The sequence below is a fragment of the Anabrus simplex genome, chromosome 4, assembly GCF_040414725.1.
Source record: "Anabrus simplex isolate iqAnaSimp1 chromosome 4, ASM4041472v1, whole genome shotgun sequence".
Classification (NCBI taxonomy): domain Eukaryota; kingdom Metazoa; phylum Arthropoda; class Insecta; order Orthoptera; family Tettigoniidae; genus Anabrus; species Anabrus simplex.
Window position 1 is genome coordinate 215653229 of NC_090268.1, and position 20915 is coordinate 215674143.

The window sequence follows — 20915 nt, forward strand, 5'->3', positions numbered from 1 at the left end:
GTTAATCAGTGGAGACCGGCCTTTACATGTTCTTGTCACGAGGGAACCTGAAGAGCGAGCACGCATTTTTTCTCTACTACGTAATTACTGCAGCCAAACACAGCACATACCTTTCCCCTCATGTTGAGAGGAGATATCAAGGAATGACACACGCTACTATTTAATTATGTCAACTCACTGAAAACGCATAAATAACACCAAAAACTTCACACAAAAATACACGTGCTCTTATGACAGAATCAGAACCGTTCAGGTCTATCCGCTAGAGTGAGCTCCAATAGCTGTCCCTCGATATCTCGCTCAGTGTCGTATATTGTCTCTACTGTATTTGGTCTGGGTAGCTCGTTGGTTCAAGCTAATACGGAGCAAAGAGTATAATACGGATGTCTTTGATACATTGATACGGAATATTATACTCTCTGTGATACCAAGTTGAAAAATCAGAAGAAGAAGTAATGTCGAAATATATTTGATGTGTAGAAGCAGTTCTTATCATGTGTTGATAAAATGTAGTTTACCGTCTTGTCGACGCTGTAAGTTAGTTTTATCGTCTTCATGTGCTTTTGTTTGATGTACGTAATCAAGTTTCAAGATGGGTGGATTGTTTAGTAAAAAGAAGAGTAGGGTTACGGATCACGATAAGGCGATTTTGCAGCTTAAGCAACAGCGTGATAGAATAAAACAGTATCAGAGAAAAGTAGAATTAACTTTGGAAAAGGAAAGACAACTTGCCCGGACGCTACTTCAGAACGGCAAGAAAGATCGGGCGAAATTACTTTTAAGGAAGAAGAAGTTTCAAGAACAGTTGCTTGTGAAAACCGATGGACTACTTGAAAACTTGGAAAAACTTGTGCACGATTTAGAGTTCGCTTCAGTTGAGATGCAGGTTTTGGATGGGTTAAAATCTGGTAACGAAGCCTTAAAGAAAGTCCACGAAATGCTTAATGTTGACGAAGTAGAAAGAATTTTGGAAGAAACTAGAGAAGGTGTAGAGAAACAGCGGGAAATTGACGAATTATTGAGTGGAGCTTTGACACAAGAAGATGAAGAGGACGTGGAGGCTGAACTGAATGAAATCATTAAAGAATCTCTGCCTGAGGTTCCTAAAGAGCCACTTGAAAGTGAAGGGCTACCAGCAGTTCCTGCCAAAGTTCCTGGTGATAAAACTGCACGTGAAAGGCGAAGGCAGGAAAAGTTGGCTTTGGAAGCTTCGTGATGGAATGTAGGTCCAACTCTGTTTGACATTGCATCCAGTTCAATGATGGTTCTGTATGATTTGGTTAGTATTCACAATTCTATGTCATCAAATGATCCCTTATTCAGTGCTGTTTTAAATGTCTGTTAACTGATCAGTGAACATTTATAGGCCTTCAACATCTATTTGATTTTTCTTTCCTGCCATTTTGCATTAGTGTAAATATTTGTGTAATAAGCATCATTCACTAAAATACTAAACACACTGTTTCAGTTCCAGTTGTAAGGTATTCTGTGACCCTGGTGTGGATAAGTAAATGAGGTTATGAATTGCAGTGCATAGGCTAAACAAACAGATATAACAGATTGAAGCCTTTAGGTACAGGAGTAACTACTAGCTACTGCCCCCTTAAACTTACGGTGCAACTTCTTGATCATACCCTGTTCTGCTGTACTATATGGTGCAGGTGGTCAGTGCATATGCAGTATGTTTGGCTCCTCATAAATTCCTCAGTGTATTCAGAATTTGTCTTGCTATATTCTACTAGGTAGTTTGTATTTTGAGGAAGGCCTATGTTGGAAGCAAATATGAAACCGCTTTTCCATTTGCAAAAATCAAATTATTGATACCGGTATGTCTCTTGATCATGGCCGTCCATCAGTGGTTGCTAATTTCAGATGACTCCCAGCCATAAGACATATTAATGTAAAAAATGATACTTGCCAGGACCGATCTACCCATCCCTAGAAGTATTTATATTTATATAGAAAAAACAGACACTGTCAATCTCTGAGATGAGGGCATTCATTTCATGTATTCATATTGGCTACAGGGCAGTTCCAGGTGGCTGGAGTTCGCATCATACTCCCTCATGTTCTTGTCACTAACCACCATCACTCTCGCAGTGGGTTCTAAAGGCCTGTGGGCTGCTCTACAGCCCTAACCTGGGGCCTTACGACCCCAATCTAGACCAGTGGTCTTGTTTCTAGCCAGACACATCTCATGTTCTGTCATGATCTTGTCACTAGCCCAACCTAAGTTCGTAAGTTGGCAGCTTTGTGTTGCTCATTGACATGTGAGCCGTGCCATGTTTGATTCGTAACTTCTCTTTTGTGAACTAGTTAGCAAAGTTTTGCCTGTTATGCTTTACTGAAGGGGATGCATGATTTTCGAAGGAGAAGATTGTACAAATCTATGAAACGTTACCTCAAGTAGCAGACGTCAGAGATCCTTCCTTTATGCTTGTCAGGGACCCAACACCACTCTAGAAGTATTTTACTAGTTGTTTTTTTAATGCTATTTGTTCGGGGTGTCGACCCATGTGGATCTTTTGCCGCTATGCCACCCTTACGTGTGCTAATCTTTTCATTTTTTCTAAGTAACTAGTATAGTTCATGCACCTTTTGGCGATATTACTTTGTACGGGGTTGAGGAGTAAGGAGGGAGCTGTTCTGGTTATACTGCCAATGGAATGGAAATGAAATCTGAATTGAATCAATAATATGATCGATCAATATGACTTTTCTAAACATTTATTATCTTACGCCAACAACTGTGTCACACATACATTATTTAACAGTATATAACATTTCTCAATGCGAATCTTGTTTCTAGCATGAATTCTATAGTTTGGCTTTGCTGTGTAAACAACAACAGTACTTGTACGTAAAGTGTATGCCAGATGTCGCACAGCGATGCATAAACGATTCATAGTTTGTGTTTCAAAGATTGCCAATACGAATCTCGAAGATAACCGAGATCGACCGATTCAGCACTAGGGTGTGCATGTATCACTAAAAGGTGCGCGTACTGTACTTCAACTCTGTCATATTCATTCCTTGGTCTACCCCTGGCGTTCTTACTGCCTACATTTCTCTCAAAAACCAACTGAACAAGTCCTGGGTGTCTTTTAAGGTGTGCCCTAATCTCTTCTGGTCAAATTTTGCCAAATAGTTTTTTTGTGATATTTGAAGCCATTTCTTTGAAACTTGTCTTTAATAAAGTCCTCCAACAGAGCTTCCTCACTCCTTACTGGTCTAGCATAAGTTAAGGTAAATTCCAAATTTCAAGTATTTAAGGATTTAAACAGAAAATTTCTAAATATTTTTGCGTGTGATTTGACAGAATGTGAACTGAGCGAGTTGGCCATGCGTTTAGGGGCGCACAGTTGTGAACTTGCAATCGGGAGACAGTAGGTTGGAACCCCATTGTCAACCCTGAAGATGGTGTTCCATGGTTTCCCATTTTCACACCAGGAAAATGCTAGGGCTGTACCTTAATTAAGGCCATGACTGCTTCCTTCCCACTCCTAGCCCTTTCCTATCCGATCGTCGCCATAAGACCAAACGGTGTCAGTGCGATGTAAAACAACTTGTAAAAAAATAGAATGTGGTGATGTTCTTTCAAGAATAAAACATGTCATTCTGTTTTTAATTAAGTTGTTTCTTTTTCAGGTAGTTTCAGAATTTTACTCATAGGCCTATATTAATTTTGACAGACTGAAGAACCCTAACAATTATAAAAATATAAAAATTATTCTCCCACAAATTTGATTCAGTAGGCCTTTCTCTTCATTTGTGATTCGATTTACCCACCTCACCTTCAGCATTCTTGTTAACACCACATTTCAAAAGCTTCTATTCTCTTTCCTTCTGAGCTAGTTATTGTCCATGTCTTACTTCCATGCTCCAGATGAAAGTCTTGTAAAAACATCTGTCTAATTCCTAGAAATACCTGTCCACCGAACAACCACATACCATCGATCATTTACTATCACCGCTTCGGGATGGTGGAATGCTCTTCCCAAAGACATCAAGGATGCTGCATCAAAAAGTATATTTAAAACCTCCTACCAGCAGTTCCTTGTTAAGTGCTTCCAGCAAGGTACAGTACCTGTATGAGTGGAACGAGTGATTGTGTGTGAAAATGATATGAGATTATTGCACAATAAATTAAATATTGGTTTAATATGATAATTTAAATTAAATTAAAAACATCCATATTGTATTTACGAAGTAGAAGTAGTCTAAAAATAGCTAGTAGTAAGTAGAGTATTTAACTTAGATCTAGTCTTGCAAGGATACAATTAGTTAAATTTCATTTAGTATTTTTATTAAGCTTACTAGTATTTTTACATTCGTATTTCTTTCGTTGTGTATTCATTTTTTTCCCCTCAAACCTGTATTATGTAGGCAGTTACTTTTTCTTTCATTCTTCTTTGCATGTATATATTATATTTTTGTCTTAAAAATTTGTGTTATTTGTAGTTCTTGGTATTTTAAGTTAATGTCATTGTATGGAATAATAACAATATGTGTGTGGTTAAGTGTAAGAAAGGGCCAAGAGCCCTAACTTTGCCACAGAAAATAAAGGCTTTATCTATCTATCAATGTTCAAAGTGAGCAAATTTCTTTCCTTAAGAAAGTCCTTTCTTGCTTGTGCTAGTATGTATTTTATGTCCTTCTGCCATCTTAATTTATTCTACTACTGAAGTAAGTGTTCATCTACTTCCTTTAAGACTTCATATCATAATATTTCCTGCATCTTCTCACTTTGTTCGATTGCACTCCATTACTTTGTTTTGGATTTATTTATTTTCATCTTGTACTACTCCTCCAAGACTCGGTCCATACCATTCAACAGTTTCTCCAGATCTTAATGCAGACACGGACAAATAAACAATAATATCAGCAAATCTCAGAGTTTTGATTCCCTCTCCTTGTATTGCGATTTCCTTTCCAAACCTCTCTGTTGATTTCCTGTACCATCTGTTTTACAATATATAAATATTGAAAAAGAGAAGGGACAAACTGCAGTCTTGCCCCACTCCTTTCTGAATTGCTGCTGCTATTTTGCCACGGCCTTTGATTCTTATCCCGGTAGAATCCTAAGAGAGCCACTCCAGTATAGAACTCATAACTTTGTGAGTTAAGGGGAGGGGTATTAATCCAGCCTGGGGGCCACTACATTTGTAATGTTATAAGTGAGTGGAAATTAATGCAATCTTACTTAGAGAGCATCTGAGAGGAGAGATGTGTTCATTGCGATGTCCAGGAACCCACCAACCCACCCCAAGAAGTACATTTACATTTATAACCTAATTAAGATTATTACACACCATATTCATTTCTCAAGTAGCTTCTTGTATTCCTATTGGCCAATGTAAAGTGGCACTTGATCTCCTTCCTGTGAAGGAAGTTAATCATAATGCGTTACCAACCGCAGCACAATAAAAGCGCAAGTGGCCGTGCTCACGAAACTAGAAGACTAGGGCCGCTTCGTGGCTTCTAACTGTCCAGACCAATGGTCTTGTCCACGGCAAGAATCCTAACTATCCAGACCAATGGTCTTGTTCACGGCAAGAATCCTAACCGTCCAGACCAATCGTCTTTCCTCACGAAACTAGGGGCCTAACGCTGCTTCGCGGCTTCTAACCGTCCAGACCAATGGTCTTGTTCTCGGCAAGAATCCTAACTATCCAGACCAATGGTCTTGTCCACGGCAAGAATCCTAACCGTCCAGACCAATCGTCTTTCCTCACGAAACTAGGGGCCTAACGCCGCTTTACGGCTTCTAACCGTCCTTACCAATGGTCTTGTCCACGGCAAGAATCCTAACTATCCAGACCAATGGTCTTGTCCACGGCAAGAATCCCAATCGTCTTCCGTCCAGAGGCAAGAATCTAATAATCACCACCACCAGCTAGCGAAGCAAGCATAGTTCCTAAGTACAGAGGTTGGCAGCACAAGCACTGCTAGAGAGCATCCTTTCTGAGTAGGCCGCGAGCGAGGAAACAAACGACAGTCGCTACGCGTGAGTGGCCCCCGGGCTGGAATAATGATCTTAAATGTTACCTTAAAAATGCTTGTAGAGGAGAGATGTATTCATATGAATGCCGAGAGTCCTACCAAGCCCTCCCTAAAATGTACATTTAATTTTATTATGTAATAAAATATTTCATGTGCCATCGTTTTAGTTGAGCAGCTACTAGCTCTGCCATTGGCTAGCATGACATCATTCCCAGAAATAAAAACTCACAGCTTCCATTACCATACCTATCTTTGCACATCCAGGCCAATCTCTGTAATGAACGCACTGGCCCCACACTGCCTCAGAGGCCGTGTACCGCATACTGTCTTCACGGCAGGAAAAAATCATTATTTAGTAGCTGTTGTTGAACGCTATGTGTACGTTTGTCTGTCAGAGGTCAGCACTAATCAGACTGCTACATCCCCTGTGGAAGTGGAGACAGAGTGACGCATCTCACCGGTGTCAGTGAGTTACGAGACTTGAACTAGCGTGGGTAACGATGTTGAGTTTGGTGCTCTACATCTGGATCACAGCGTCCTATGTATATACTGTATTTTGTGCAGTGTAATTAGTTTCTTGAATAAATTAAGTATGTAATGTACATTATGTTGGCCTTCCCTTTGCACTTGATGATGAAGTACATTTCGTGGACTGTGGGAAGAGCAAGGTCTTGTTCGACATGAGTGATCCACTCGAACACGAGACCGAACATTTTAGTTGTCCGGTGCCCGATGTGATTCAGTGACGATATTACATCTCATATAATCTGCGCATTTAGGCCTATTAGTGATTACAGTTTATTTACACGTGTTTATATTTGTTTAAAGTAAGAATGTGTTAGTTTTACCGCCAAGCCTACAACCACCCACATGCTGGGTACTGCGCAGTAAAGTACAAATGAGTGACTTCAACTAACGTGTCGTGTATGTAATTCACAACCATTTTCTACATGAAACACTGTGACTTGTGATGTGATTAACAGAGTTCTAATACAGTTCTCATTCATTTTAAACTTCGAGATTGAAGCGTGTGTTGCCGCCATTTTGTGCGGACAAATACAGTCTTGCCAACACAATTGGTGGAGATTCCAAGGAGTAGTCCAGATCCGTAGCAGTAGTTCCAGACTTGACAACCAGAGTGCAGCCCAGCCGCTCAGTGCTCTTTGGTTTTCAGCCCTGCTGTGGAAGGATACATCCTCCTGTGCTGTAAGTAGTCTGGCATTCCCAGTCTTTATATTATATCTATTATTTCTTGTTATCCTTCACCATGGATCCTGTCCAGCGAAAAGGTCTCATATAGAAGAGAGCAGTTATTAAGTCTCGTATAAAGCGTATAGCTAGTTTTGTCAGTACATTTAATGAAGGCTCTAATCTGAATGATATTCGAGTTAGGCAAAGGCTGCTATCTTCAAGTAAGGAGGAATATAACGATGTTCAAACCCAGTTAGAAATCAACGATACCGAAGAAGTTCATGATGCAGATTGGGAATTAATTGAAGAACTTATCCTAGAAATAGAATCTAAGATGGAAACTCTGTTGAATGAAAATTCGAGTGCAACTTCCTCCGCAACGTTTAGTTCTTCAAATACTAATTGCATGCATGAAATAAGACTCCCTACAATTTCACTGCCAAAATTTACAGGAATTATTTCTGAATTTATTCACTTTTGAGATACCTTCCAGAGCCTGTTAATTAATAATCATGCCTTAACAGACATACAACAGTACCATTACCTACTATCATGCTTATCGGGAGAACCTCACAAATTAATTGAAAGCTTGTCTGTCACTGAAAGCAATTTCAAGGTAGCTTGGGAATTAATCTTTCAGAGATATAATAACCCCAGATTGATTGTAGACCTACACATTAAGCAACTGCTAGATCTTCCGTCAGTTAAAACAGTATCAGCGAAGGATTTAAGAGTATTGCTAAATCAACTGCTGAGCAACCTGAGCGCTATCGAAGTAATGGAGATAGATGTGCCTCTGCATGAGGTTCTGTTATCTCGCTTAGTGCTAGATCGAATCAGCTGCAGTCTAAGAAAACAGTGGAAAGTTAAATCCTCAGATAAAAAGTTCCCTCACTTGAAGGATTTAGTACCATTCTTGGAGAATAGTTGTCAAACTTTGGAGCTAATCAATCCCGAAAAACACCAAAGCGACAAGCAACAGGTCGTACCCAAACATGGTGGTGATAAGGGCAGTAAGAAGTCCTTTGTCACAACAGCAACTCATTGTGAGTTTTGTAAAGATTCTCACACCCTAACAAAATGCCCTAGGTTTCATGAAGCCAGGGTTGGAAATAGATTTCGCCAAGAAGTGTAAACTTTGCATTTACTGTCTGGGTGCTAATCATACTTTAAAGTAGTGTAGTTCAGGAAATTATGGAATCTGCAATAATAGAAATCATACTCTGTTGCACAAGGAGCAGAGTAGGCCTACTTCCTATAATGCTTCTACCACATCAGAAACCAACCAGACTCAGCAGCAAACCTACTGTGTTTTGAAGAGCAACTATACTCATGTAGAAGTTCTATTATCAACAGCTCTCGTAGTGGTTACAGACAAATGTGGGAATGCGCATCAATGTCCAGATTTACTTGATAGTGTGTCTCAAATGCATTTCATGTCGAGGCATTTGACGGATCACTTGGGGATTGAATTGAGTCGGTACTCAATGCCTATAACGGGAATTAGTGATGTTAAGGCAACTAAATCATCACATATTTGTCAATTCTAGTTACATCCATGGTCACAGACTGCACTGCTCTAACCCTATTGTTTGTGCTGTACTTCCTCGCATAACTGGTCAGCTCCCTACAGCACAGCTTGACATGTCTGACTGGTAGCTCCCACGGGACATTCCCATGATGGATCCTCAGTTTAGTACACCAGGTGAAGTTGATTTACTACTGGGGGCTTCTGTGTTTTTTGACATACTGCGTCGTGGTCACTTCAAGAGAGAAAATCATCCTGTACTACAGGACACTGAATTTGGCTGGATCTGATCAGGCAAGACACCACCACACTCTCTAAAGTCTAGCAGCAAGAAAGTAATGTCTTGTCTTGTGCGCAGCAACAAACTGCACATACAGGTCGAACAGTTCTGGCAACAAGAGGAAGTAAAGATGTTTTCCCCCCGCGTTCTAAGGAAGAAAGTCAGTGCGAAGAACAGTTTGTGAACAACACTACTAGAGATGTTATAAGACTGCCTATTAAACCACACCATGAGGAACTTGGGTATTTAAATACGCCACTTGTCTCAGTTAAATTGAACAGTGGTTACATCGCCAACCAGACTTGAAGATGGACTATATCAAATTCATGACAGAATATGCTGATCTGCATCACATGGAACTTGTGACAAAGCAAACCAATAGGCAACATATCACCTGCCGCATCATGCTGTAATTAAGCAGTCCAGCACTACCACTAAGGTCATCGTCTTCAACGCCTCTGCTGAAACTACTAGTAACTACGCACAGAACGATATCTTAATGGTTGGACCTACAGTGCAAGAAGACTTGTATACTATCATCTTGTGACTTAGAGCACACAATTATGCCTTCACTGCAAGTGTTACAAAAATGTACAGGCAAATTCTAGTTCATCCTGATGACCAAGATCTGCAACACATTGTATCAATGAGCCTATCCAGATTTATTCTTTCCACTGTAACTTATGGTACCTCAGCAGCACCTTTTTTAGCCACGAGATGCCTGGTACAACGTGCCAACGATGGTGCACTGCAATATCTAAGAGTGTCGGAGACATTACAAAGAGACGTCTATGTTGATGATGTTCTGAGTGGAGCAGATACCATTGGAGACGCACTCGGTCTGCAACAACAGCAACTAATTGAACTGCTCAGTAGCACAGGCTTTCCTCTTCGTAAATGGTGTGCTAACCATCCCACTCTTTTAGAGCACCAAGAATCACAACTGCACTGGAGTCTGGATGACAAGGGAGAGGTTACCATTAAGGCCTTGGGACTACTGTGGCATTCTCTAAAGGACATCTTCCAGTTTGTAGCTACCAGTCACACCAAGAAGACCACAGCCTGGACAAAACGTAATGTGTTATCCTGCATTTCATCCATTTTTGATCCCTTTTATAAAATGTAAAATTTTCTTGCAACACTTATGACAAGCGAAAGTGGACTGGGATCAGAGTTTGCCTCCTGAGCTATTAACTACTTGGAAACAGTTTCACACACATTTGCCATCACTCAACAACATTCCCATCCCTCAAAGAGTGACGGGAGACAGAGAAATTAAATGATATGAGTTACATGGATTCTCTGATGCTGACGCTGATGCCTTTGGAGCATCTGTTTACCTCAAGAGTATAGATGTCAAGGATAATGTAACAGTAGTGCTGTTAAGCTCCAAATCCAGTGTAGCACCACTGAAACAGATTTTCCTCCCTAGACTTGAACTATGTAGTGCATTACTCCTTGCAAAAATTTTTTTTTTTTTTTTTTTTGCTAGTTGCTTTACGTCGCACCGACACAGATAGGTCTTATGGCGACGACCTTGCAAAATTAATGGATAAGGTTAGAACTGCGCTTAACCTAAAAAATTGAACCAAACTACTATTGGACAGATTCTACTATAGTACTAGCCTGGCTTGCAGGAGAGCCCGCATCGTGGAAAACATTTGTTGGTAATCGAGTGTCTGAGATACAACAACTTTTATTTGTAGAACGATGGAATTATGTGACGTCGCAGGACAATCCAGCTGACATTATTTCGAGAGGGATTGAACCACATCTAGACAATCTGTTATGATGGGCAGGACCATCCTGGCTCTACCAGCCACCGTCAGTCTGGCCTGTCAGTGACATGAAGAAAACTTCCAAACTCACTGATATACCAGGCAACAGAAAACAGCTGCTTGCTTGTTGTCAGTCATTTCTTTGAAGACTTAGTCCAACGCTTTTCTTCTTGGTCATGGCTGGTGAGAGTCATGGCCTTCATACTGAGGTACATGAACAACCTCAGGCTTGCTGCTTCAAGGAGACAGGTGGGAAATCTGACTGTAGTAGAACTTCAAGAGGCATCGCACAGGATCATTTGTACTGCCCAAGAACGAGAATATGGTAAGGAGCTTCAAGATCTGCGATTTGGCAGACCGATCGCAAAGGACAGCAAGTTGAAGTCTCTTCATCCCTCTATAGATGCAAACCAGATTCTTAGGGTGGGCGGCAGATTGGAACAATCTTGTTTTAATGTTCACAATCTCAAGCTCCGTACAGCCAGAAACATCCCATCATCCTACCACCTAATCATCATGTGACCAGGTTGTTAGTAATGTGCGAGCACATGCGACTTCTGCATGCTGGACCCCAAATTTTGCTTGCAACCATTAGACAGCGATATTGGATACCTAATAGTATGTCTGTCATTAGGCACATAACACACAAGTGTCTCCCTTGCGACAGGTTGAAGGCAAGTACATCAACTCAACTCGTGGGCCAGCTCCCACACCACAGGGTAGAACCCAACAGACCATTTTTGAACTGTGGAGTTGACTATGGAGGTCACTCTTAATTAAGCAAGGGACCTGCAAGAGTAAAACAAAGGTAAAATGTTTATATTGCTATATTTGTCTGTATGGCGACCAAGGCAATCCATCTTGAACTTGTCTCTGACCTGTCTACTGATGCATTCCTAGCTGCTCTGCGTAGATTTACATAGCATCGGGGTGTCTGCCGGAATATCTACAGTGACAGTGGAAGTACATTTGTGGGAGCAAGAAACAAACTACGGGACCTTCACACATCAGAGGAAAGTGGATGACTTTACATCTCAATATGGAATACAGTGGCATTTTATTGCACCGCATGCCCCTCATTTTGGTGAGCTGTGGGAGGCTGGCATAGTCTAGTAAATCCCATTTCAAGAAGGTTGCAGGAAATCTTGTACTGACTTTTGAAGAAATGTCCACGTTAGTCCAGATTGAGGCATGCCTGAATTCGAGACAAATAACCAAATTGTCTGATAGTTCTGATGACTATTCATTCCTAACTCCCAGCCACTTCCTGATTGGAGAACCTCTCACAACCATCCCTAAGCCAGATTTACTTGCAGTTTCAGGTTCTCGTCTGTCCAGGTGACAACTACTTCAGCGCTGCAGGCATTTCACCTGGAAGCAGTGATCAAGGGACTATCTATGTCAACTCCAGCAGCTGACTAAGTGGTCAGCAGGAAGGGTCAACCTTCGACCCGAAACTCGGGTTCTTCTCAAAGAAGACGACTTGCCACCTCTCGTGTGGCAGACAGGGATCGCGGTAGATATGCAAGCAGGGGCCGGTGGCTTGGTGCGAGTTGCCACTATTCGCACTCCGAAGGGGACCTTCAAATGCCCAGTTGCAAAACTTTGTCTCTTCCCAGAGGAGGTTGAACCTGTAGATAGTGAAAAAGTGTAATCTTTCATGTGCTAAGCCCTTCATTTTTACATTTGACATTTTCAGTGTGAGTGCTAATTTTTATTGTTCTTAATAATATTTATGTTTGTAATTTATATATAAATTAGGTGGGCGGTATGTTGAACGCCATGTGTACGTTTGTCCGTCAGAGGTCAGCACTAACCAGACTGCTACGTCCCCTGTGGAAGTGGAGACAGAGTGACACGTCTCACTGTCGTCAGTGAGTTACGAGACTTGAACTAGCGTGGGTAACGATGTTGAGTTTGGTGCGCTACATCATGGATCACAGCATCCTATGTATATATTTTGTACAGTGTAATTAGTTTCTTGAATAAATTAAGTATGTAATGTACTGTACATTATGTTGGCCTTCCCTTTGCACTTGATGATGAAGTACATTTCGTGGACTGTGGGAAGAGCAAGGCCTCGTTCGACATGATTGATCCACTCAAACACTAGACCAAACAGCTGTAGAAACTATCATTTGTATGTGTTATTCCATTCCACTACAGTTGGTAGTGCCTAACTACGCTCCTATCGGCACTGTCGTCGAGGGAGAACTAAGAGCATCACCCTGTGAAGAGTCTCCATCTCTACTCTCTGGAGTACCTGTCCTAGGATTTTGCCCTTGTTACTGATTTTTGTACAGATTATAGATAATTCTTCTTTCTCAGTATCTGTCAATCAATCAATACTGATCTGCATTGAGGGCAGTTGCCCAGGTGGCAGATTCCCTATCTGTTATTTCCTAATCTTTTCTTAAATGATTTCAAAGAAATTGGAAATTTATTGAACATCTCCCTTGGTAAATTATTCCTATCCCTAACTCTCTTTCCTATAAACGAATATTTGCCCCAATCTGTCCTCTTCAATTCCAACTTACCTTCATATTGTGATCTTTCCTACTTTTAAAGACACCACTGAAACTTATTTGTCTACTAATGTCATTACACGCCATCTCTCCGCTGACAGCTCGGAACATGCCACTTAACCACTTGTAATATACCACTTAGTTGAGCAGCTCGTCTTCTTTCTCCCAAGTCTTCCCAGCCCAAACTTTGCAACATTTTTGTAACACTATTCTTTTGTCGGAAATCACCCAGAACAAATTGAGCTGCTTTTCTTTGGATTTTTTTTTTCAGTTCATGAATCAAGTAATCCTGGTGAGGGTCCCATACACTGGAACCATACTCTAGTTGGGGTCTTACCAGAGACTTATATGTCCTCTCCTTTACATCCTTACTACAACCCCTAAACACCCTCACAACCAAGACAATGCTTTTGAACTTTTCTGTAGAACATTGGATTCCAAGAGCACTTTGTGGGCTTCATTGTTTAATGGCACTAACAGTTCAAGCAGTGCATTCATTTTTCAAGACTCTGGATGCTCAACTTGCTCTGCATTTTGAAAATCTACCTGGTCTCCTGTGATCCTGATCACATTTAGAATCTCAAATAGCTTGGTCCAATTAACATTGTCAAATGCCTTTTCTAGGTCTGTCAGTTTAGTCGATTAATCAAGCGTGGGCTTGTTCCTACATTTCTTCTGAAGCCAAATTGATCTTCTCCCTACTCAGCTTCAACTTTTCTTTCCATTCTTATGAAAATACTCTGTGGTGTTAAAATTTTGCAAGCGTGAGATTTTTGCTTATATAGAAGATCAATGAATGTGTTCATTACAGAACCAATTTTTTAGCCAGACCATTGATGTTGTCAATGGTCAAAACACAGAAAAGAAGTTTCTCCTAGAAAACTGCTAGAGATAAGAAGACTTTTGAACTTTTCTGTAGAACATTGAATTCCAAGGGCACTTTGTGGGCTTCATTCTTTAATGGGACTAATAGTTCAAGCAGCGCATTCATTTTTTAAGTTTCTGGATGCACAACTTCCTCTGCATTTTGAAAATCTACCTGGTCTGCTGTTAAGCTGTTTGAAAATCTACCTGGTCTCCTGTTAAGCTGTTATAATTTATATGGCCTATAATAATCTGGAGGAAATAAGATTTTTTTACTAATCATTATTAGAGCTATTGATTTAATCGATTAATCAAACCAGTTAACCGATCAATGTGCTTTAGCCGATTAATCAAACCAAATAAAATATTGTAGTTTGGTGAAGAAAAAAATAACTGTTTTTCATGGCACAAAACGCTGCAATTTCTTACGCCATAAGCGGGGTTGGATGGATTCTCCAATGTGTGAATGCAGTGAAGAGGAGCAGACCATGGACCATGTCATCCTGTGCTGCCCTCTTCATGCCTACTCCAGAAGCCCCAGTAACCTGTTTCAACTTTGAGAAAGTGCTGTAGAGCGATTGAAACACTTAAAATTTAGAATTTCCAACAAAAGATTAATCTTGAGTACATCTTGCATAAGAGTCTTTTCTCACAATTTATTTCTGTTTTAATGTCGGCAGAAGTCTAAGTCTGGGCTGAGAGGCCCAGGTTGATGGCGAGCAAGGCCACAATGATCGAGGTCCAGACGAGTAAGTCGGACCCCTTTACTACCCTCAGATACTGGCCCCCTGGTACTATGAGAGCTGAATGCAGGGCTATGAGAGGGCAGGACCGAAGATCATGGTACCCCCAAGGAGTGCTGAATACTAGGACATTTCCCAGGAAACAGGCCTCAGTTGAGGTTGAGTCTGGAGTCTGAGTAAGAGCAAGGCGGATCCTGTCCACGTCCCGGCGTATCTCCTAGGCTGATTGCTCGGCACCTCCAACGCTGCAACAAGAATTATTTCCAGCGCGAACAACAGCCTTTGAAGCTTTTCCAGGATTTCAAGGTGGTATGCAGAAAATGGAGGAGAGGCATAGTACGAGAGTAAATTCCCAATTTGTGAGGCAATGGTGGAATAAATAAAAAACTTTACAAAAATAATTTATAAAAACTGCAAATCTATTAAAGTTACCTTGAAATCTTGAATGCACCCAAGCAAGTCTACAAATACGGAATGCATCCTGTTATCAAAGCTAATATTAACCAGAAAGCAAAGAAAAGGCTGTAATTGCCTTTCTAAGCTGTAGAATTAAGAAGGGCATGAGTCTACTTAAGACTGTTTAAGTTACACTTATATGTTAATATCAGAAAAGAAAGAAACCATGTTTAACAACTTCGTACATTCAAGAAAAATGAAACGAGCAACAAGGGCCTCAGACGGGCTTGACTTGTGAGGACTTGGAAGATATGTTCAGTCTCCAGATTACTCACCAAAGGGGTGACGGGTGAAAATATCCACAATTACAAAAGGTCCGTGAAATCTAAGGGCAAGTTTGCCTGCTGGAACAAAATTCCTGATCATAACTTGATCTCCAACCTTCAAATTGGTGGGTTTTCGTCCACGATCATAACTTCATTTTCATTTTTCTATGAGAGGCTTTAAGGTTATTCCCAGCTTTTTTTTTTTTTCCATAGTTCACTGATATTTTCTGGATCTATTGTCTCTGGTAAAAGCTCGTTCATAGACCACAGTTTAGACGACTGAGTGTTAGGCACAAATTTGAATGTAAGAGAGATGAGTGAGAACTTGTGCAAATCGTGCACTGCTGAATTGAATGCAAAGGACAGCCAATGCAATGAAATATCCCAACGAGAATGGGCTTCGTAGTGGAAGGCAAAAAGTGCTGACCGAAGATTGCGATTAACACACTCAGCAAGAGATGGCCGAGGATAAGGCTGAAGTAGTTACATGTGAATTGGAAAGATCAAAACAAAACTTGAGAAACAGATTGGAAGTAAAAGCTTTAGCATTATCAGAAACAATATACTGGCAGGGGCTGAATGATGAAAAGATAGAATTAGGCATGAAATAGTAGTTTGTGCAGTGGCAAACCTAGTAGGAACTCATCCACACACACGAGGATGAATTTATTGCCGTTCCCTTTTGATTGTGGGAATGGTCCAGTCTAGTCGATATATAATCGCTCCATGGGGCGAGAAGCTTGATGAGATAATAGTCCAACCTTGGTAGATAATGAGGGCTTGCTAATCAAACAGGTTTTACATGCCTTCACAAGTTCTTTAATTTCATTATCCATGGCTTTCCAGATGAATAATTCCCTTATCTTTTCATGATTTTGAAAATGCCCTGGTGCCCACCTAGTGGGATTTCATGGTAATACTTAAAACTCAACGGCACTAAAATTGAAGGGATGAGAATTTTCATCTTTTGGTCATGCCTAGAAGGATAACACAAAATCCCATTCCTCAGCACATAAGGGACGTGTTCCCCAGAAGAAAGGATTTCAATGATCGGGATAAGCACAGGATCTTCTCGTTGGCACTTAGCAATATCATGATACAAAATTGGAGCATCACTAAGAATGACATTGACACCAGCATTTATTAAACGAGAAGGTGGAGAACTTTCCTCAGAATCAGAATAACTAATAGGATCCCCAGAAAATATCCTACTTAAACCATCGGCTACCACATTCTCCAAGCCATGAATGTGTCGTACATTGAACTGGAATGCAGAGATTCAAATGGCCCAGTGCATCGAGTGATATAGATGTTGGTTTCCTTAGGGAACCAGGAATATTCATCCCGAATGAGTAAATTTATAATACTAGTATATTTGGTCCGTTATTGGACATTATAAATTTTCCAGCTAACTCATTCCTGGTTGCCAGCATTTTACCCCAGTGTGTTAAATTGGGCTTATTCGTTGATAAAAACATTCCTACCAAAGCGTATGGCTGGTACATACCGTGGAGGCTGCATAGGCTATTTGGAGCCTTTTTCTTAAATTCCGCTACATCTCGTGAAGAAAAGTTGTTTGTTTCTTTTCTCTGACCTAAACAGTCATTTTGTACTTTTTTTACATGTGATTTTCTCATAATTTGATAAGATCAGTACTGTCCTTCAGAGTGCTTCCCCACATATCTGTGTACTGTTTGTATTAAATGGATCTATTGAAACGGATGCTCACAAAGTTTGTCAAGCCAAGTGTAGTTAAACGGTCTGCATTGCTTTATGTCCAGCATCACCCAATCCAGAATCAGGATGATGATGAATTGGTAATTGTCATTCAGTCCTCAAACTTGGTTAAGGTGTTACAAGATGAAGACATCTCATCAGTCAGAAACTACGAGGGCTGATCAACAAAGACTGAGACTGATTTTTTCCTGTAGCTTCCGTGATAGTTTCCTATCTGTAACATGTCCAAGTCGGCTGAATGGTCAGCGTACTGGCCTTCGGTTCAGAGGGTCCCGGGTTCGATTCCTGGCCGAGTCGGGGATTTTAACCTTCATTGGTTAATTCCAATGGCCCGGGGGCTGGATGTTTGTGCTGTCCCCAACATCCCTGCAACTCACACACCACACACAACACTATCCTCCACCACAATAACACGCAGTTACCTACACATGGCAGATGCCGCCCACCCTCATCGGAGGGTCTGCCTTACAAGGGCTGCACTCGGCTAGTAGTAGCCACACAAAATTATTATTATTATCTGTAACATAAATATTTGAAAAGAGCAGGTTTTTATGTATAATGCCCGTAGGCGGCAGCACTCTCGTATTGGTAGCTTGGTAGTAATGCTCTATTTTGTAGGCGCTACGTGCATTTTGCATACCAGACAGTGGAGGTGCTGCGAGAGGAGCAGTACAGCGCATTAAAATTATGTTTTCGTTTAAACCATACAGCCAGTAAAATTTACGAAAAGCTGAAGCATCATTATGATCCTGAAAGAAAACAGCCAGCACAGTGTGGAAATTGCCGAAAAAGGTAAAAGTTGTTCCATCTGCAGGGAAAGTGATGATCACATTTTCGTACTGTAATGGAATGATTTACCAGCATGTAGTTCCCCTTCACACTACTGTTACCACACGTCAGTATTGGCTACACTGACGAAGCATATTGCAAAGAAACTACCAGAGATTTCTCGGACTGGGTGGCGACTTCATCGTGACAATGCACGGCCTCGCGTCACACATTATCTGTGTACCGCATCCACCTTATAGCCCTGACCTTGCACCCTGTGTTTTTTTTTTAAATTCCAATCACTAAAGGCAAAGCTTAGGGGCATTCGATTTGAGAACTCTGAAGCAGTACACAAGAAAGGTGATTAGCAAACAATAGAGTGCAATAGATCCACCTTTTCAATACAAAATATGCTGCTAATTTAAAATTACAACATTACTTTATTTGGTACCGGTTTCAACGTCTCAGACGTCATCATCAGCCAAAATTGGGCAGGTAAACAAATATATACACAATGTTAAAGTACAATGTATAGACCCTAATGGTTAAAATATCAATGGTTAGATAAAGTACAATGCGTGATGATGCTTGAGGAGAAAGTCATTCTCAATATATTTTCACAAGTTGAGACCTTGTTAGTCATTTGTAAAACAGAAATTGAAAACATTTGCAAATATTTGAGTAAGTCTTAGTCACATTGTGGAACTTAAAGTCTTAAATGTGGCATTATTAGCCACAAGATACATTTTTAAAATGTTGACGTATGATTGCTGTTCCTCTGTAGAGCGTTGACTTTAAGGTGAAAATACGTAGCCTTAGTGGTAACTCGTGACATCAGTCTTCATGAGGTGAAGTGCTGAGTCATAATGTGATTGAGCAAGTGGATCTTGTTACAAATATGGATATTAAAGTTGTCAAATGATAAAAGGTTCCCAATCCATTACAGGATCTGAAGTATAAAAAAGATAAACCAAATTAGAATAAGATATTGCGAAAAGGGCGAGAAAGTTAATATTCAGGGAAGGACTCGATTATTGCGATATAATTAACAACAATCTAGAAGTAGAATGTGGAAGGAAATTACTGTGTGCTCAGAATGCTTGTGTTAAGATTTATCTGTGGGCTTCGTTACGCTCACCACGTCACACAGTCGTACACGCGGCTCAGGTGGCTTTGCCTGCAAGAGCGATATACTTTATAATCTTCGCTTTTTGCATAATATTCTTCAAACTCAACCAGCCTATCTCTGTGATCGCATCAAACTCCTCTCCACAGACCATAACAAAAATACCCGATCCTGCAGCACCCAGTGTTTATCCCTTCCTGTACACAGAACCATCTACACAAAATCATTAATTCACTGTTACCGCAGCCCGACAATGGAATCTCTTACCAGTGAGCGTCAGAAGCATGTCCATCAGCTCAGCTTTTAAACATACCTGTGTTGAAATACTAGGTAAACATGGCACGAGTTATCAAGTTTTGACCTGAAAACACCTCCTCTTACTTCCTCTTCATCACTATTTCCCTCTTCCTTTCACTAATCTTCGTCTTCCTCTAAATCCTTCTCTTCACCTCTCAGTTGAAGGTACAGTATCTCCTTGAAATATATATATTTTGAAACTTTCTTTTAAGTAATAAATTTAGTACTCATTCATGTAATCAGTGTAAATAATAAAACAAATGTTTCACAATTTAACATGCTTATCCTTTGAAAATTCAAGTGATCCATTAATTTTGCCGGTCAGTATAGTTACAGATTACAACTACTATCAGAGTTTGTTGTTCTTTTTCATTGACATGTTTTTAGTGTATCTTTGTTGAGCTAGTAGAATTCAACGCTGTGCAGATGAGTTTATTTTTTCATCAGTACCATTTCCTTCATTTCAGATTTACCTGGGAAGTCACATCTTGAAAGGTTCCTGCACGATTCCTTACTTGAAGAGGATACGTTACAAGTGCCGTGGGTTCTGTTGAAGAAAGTAAAAGATTCTGTGATAACTTCTCTTGTTTAGTCAGAACTGTGTTATGTGTATATACATTTGGAGCTTTAATGTAAAGTATTAACATAAGAACTCGGCAGTGAGGTTATTTTATCAGAGAAAGAGAGAGAGAATGTGTGTGTGTCTAGGTATTTTGAGTCTGTTGAAATAAATGCAAAGAGACTAATCAAAGTATGCTTTGAGTTGATAAACCTAATTTGGTAATAACTGGGTAGATTTTGTTTTGTTTTGTTTTTGTAAATAACATAAGAAAGGTAGGACATGAGTAGGAACTCGTAATAAGATAAATACAGTGATTGGAAAAAGGAGTAGAGGAAACATACAATCTCCACATCTTCATACACCCTGCATGTATCAAAACTGAGGATCTGTTGAGATGGCCTCTCTATCAGTGTTGAAGCTAGGAAGTAGAGACAAGAAGAGAGTCAACCTATTTGAAGGTGTGGAGATTGTGTAAGGTAGTCATTGTCTCCTCTTTCTTTCTATACTGACCTATCATTGTAGTTCACGTTACATATGATGTAATTTGTCTCTTTGTTACTTTCTGTAAATAACACATTCTTCCTGTAACACAGTGATGTATTGTAAACCATGGACTTCATTGCACTCCGCACTTTTGTATTGTTTGGAAAGTGTAATGACCTTTGCTAGTTGTTAATAAAGATATATTATGTACTGAACACGTACAACCTTACCTTAATATTTCCATTTTATAGCCTATGAATTGAGGTTGGGAACTGAGATTAATTCGTCTTGTTTACATCAAAACTGTT

The 20915-nt window shown here is 40.2% G+C and overlaps 1 protein-coding gene across 1 annotated transcript; it reads left to right on the top strand.

The window, feature by feature from the left end:
• Positions 1-445: 445 nt before the first annotated feature.
• Vps20 (vacuolar protein sorting 20) lies at positions 446-20822 on the top strand. The gene is made up of 2 exons (XM_067145353.2): positions 446-1279; positions 20030-20822. Exon 1 carries the CDS (start codon positions 593-595, stop codon positions 1214-1216), a length of 624 nt encoding a protein of 207 aa, XP_067001454.2. The 5' UTR covers positions 446-592; the 3' UTR covers positions 1217-1279; positions 20030-20822.
• Positions 20823-20915: the final 93 nt, after the last annotated feature.

Coding starts and splice junctions, on each gene's coding strand:
- Vps20 (XM_067145353.2), top strand. CDS start 593: ATGGGTGGATTGTTTAGTAAAAAGAAGAGTAGGGTTACGGATCACGAT.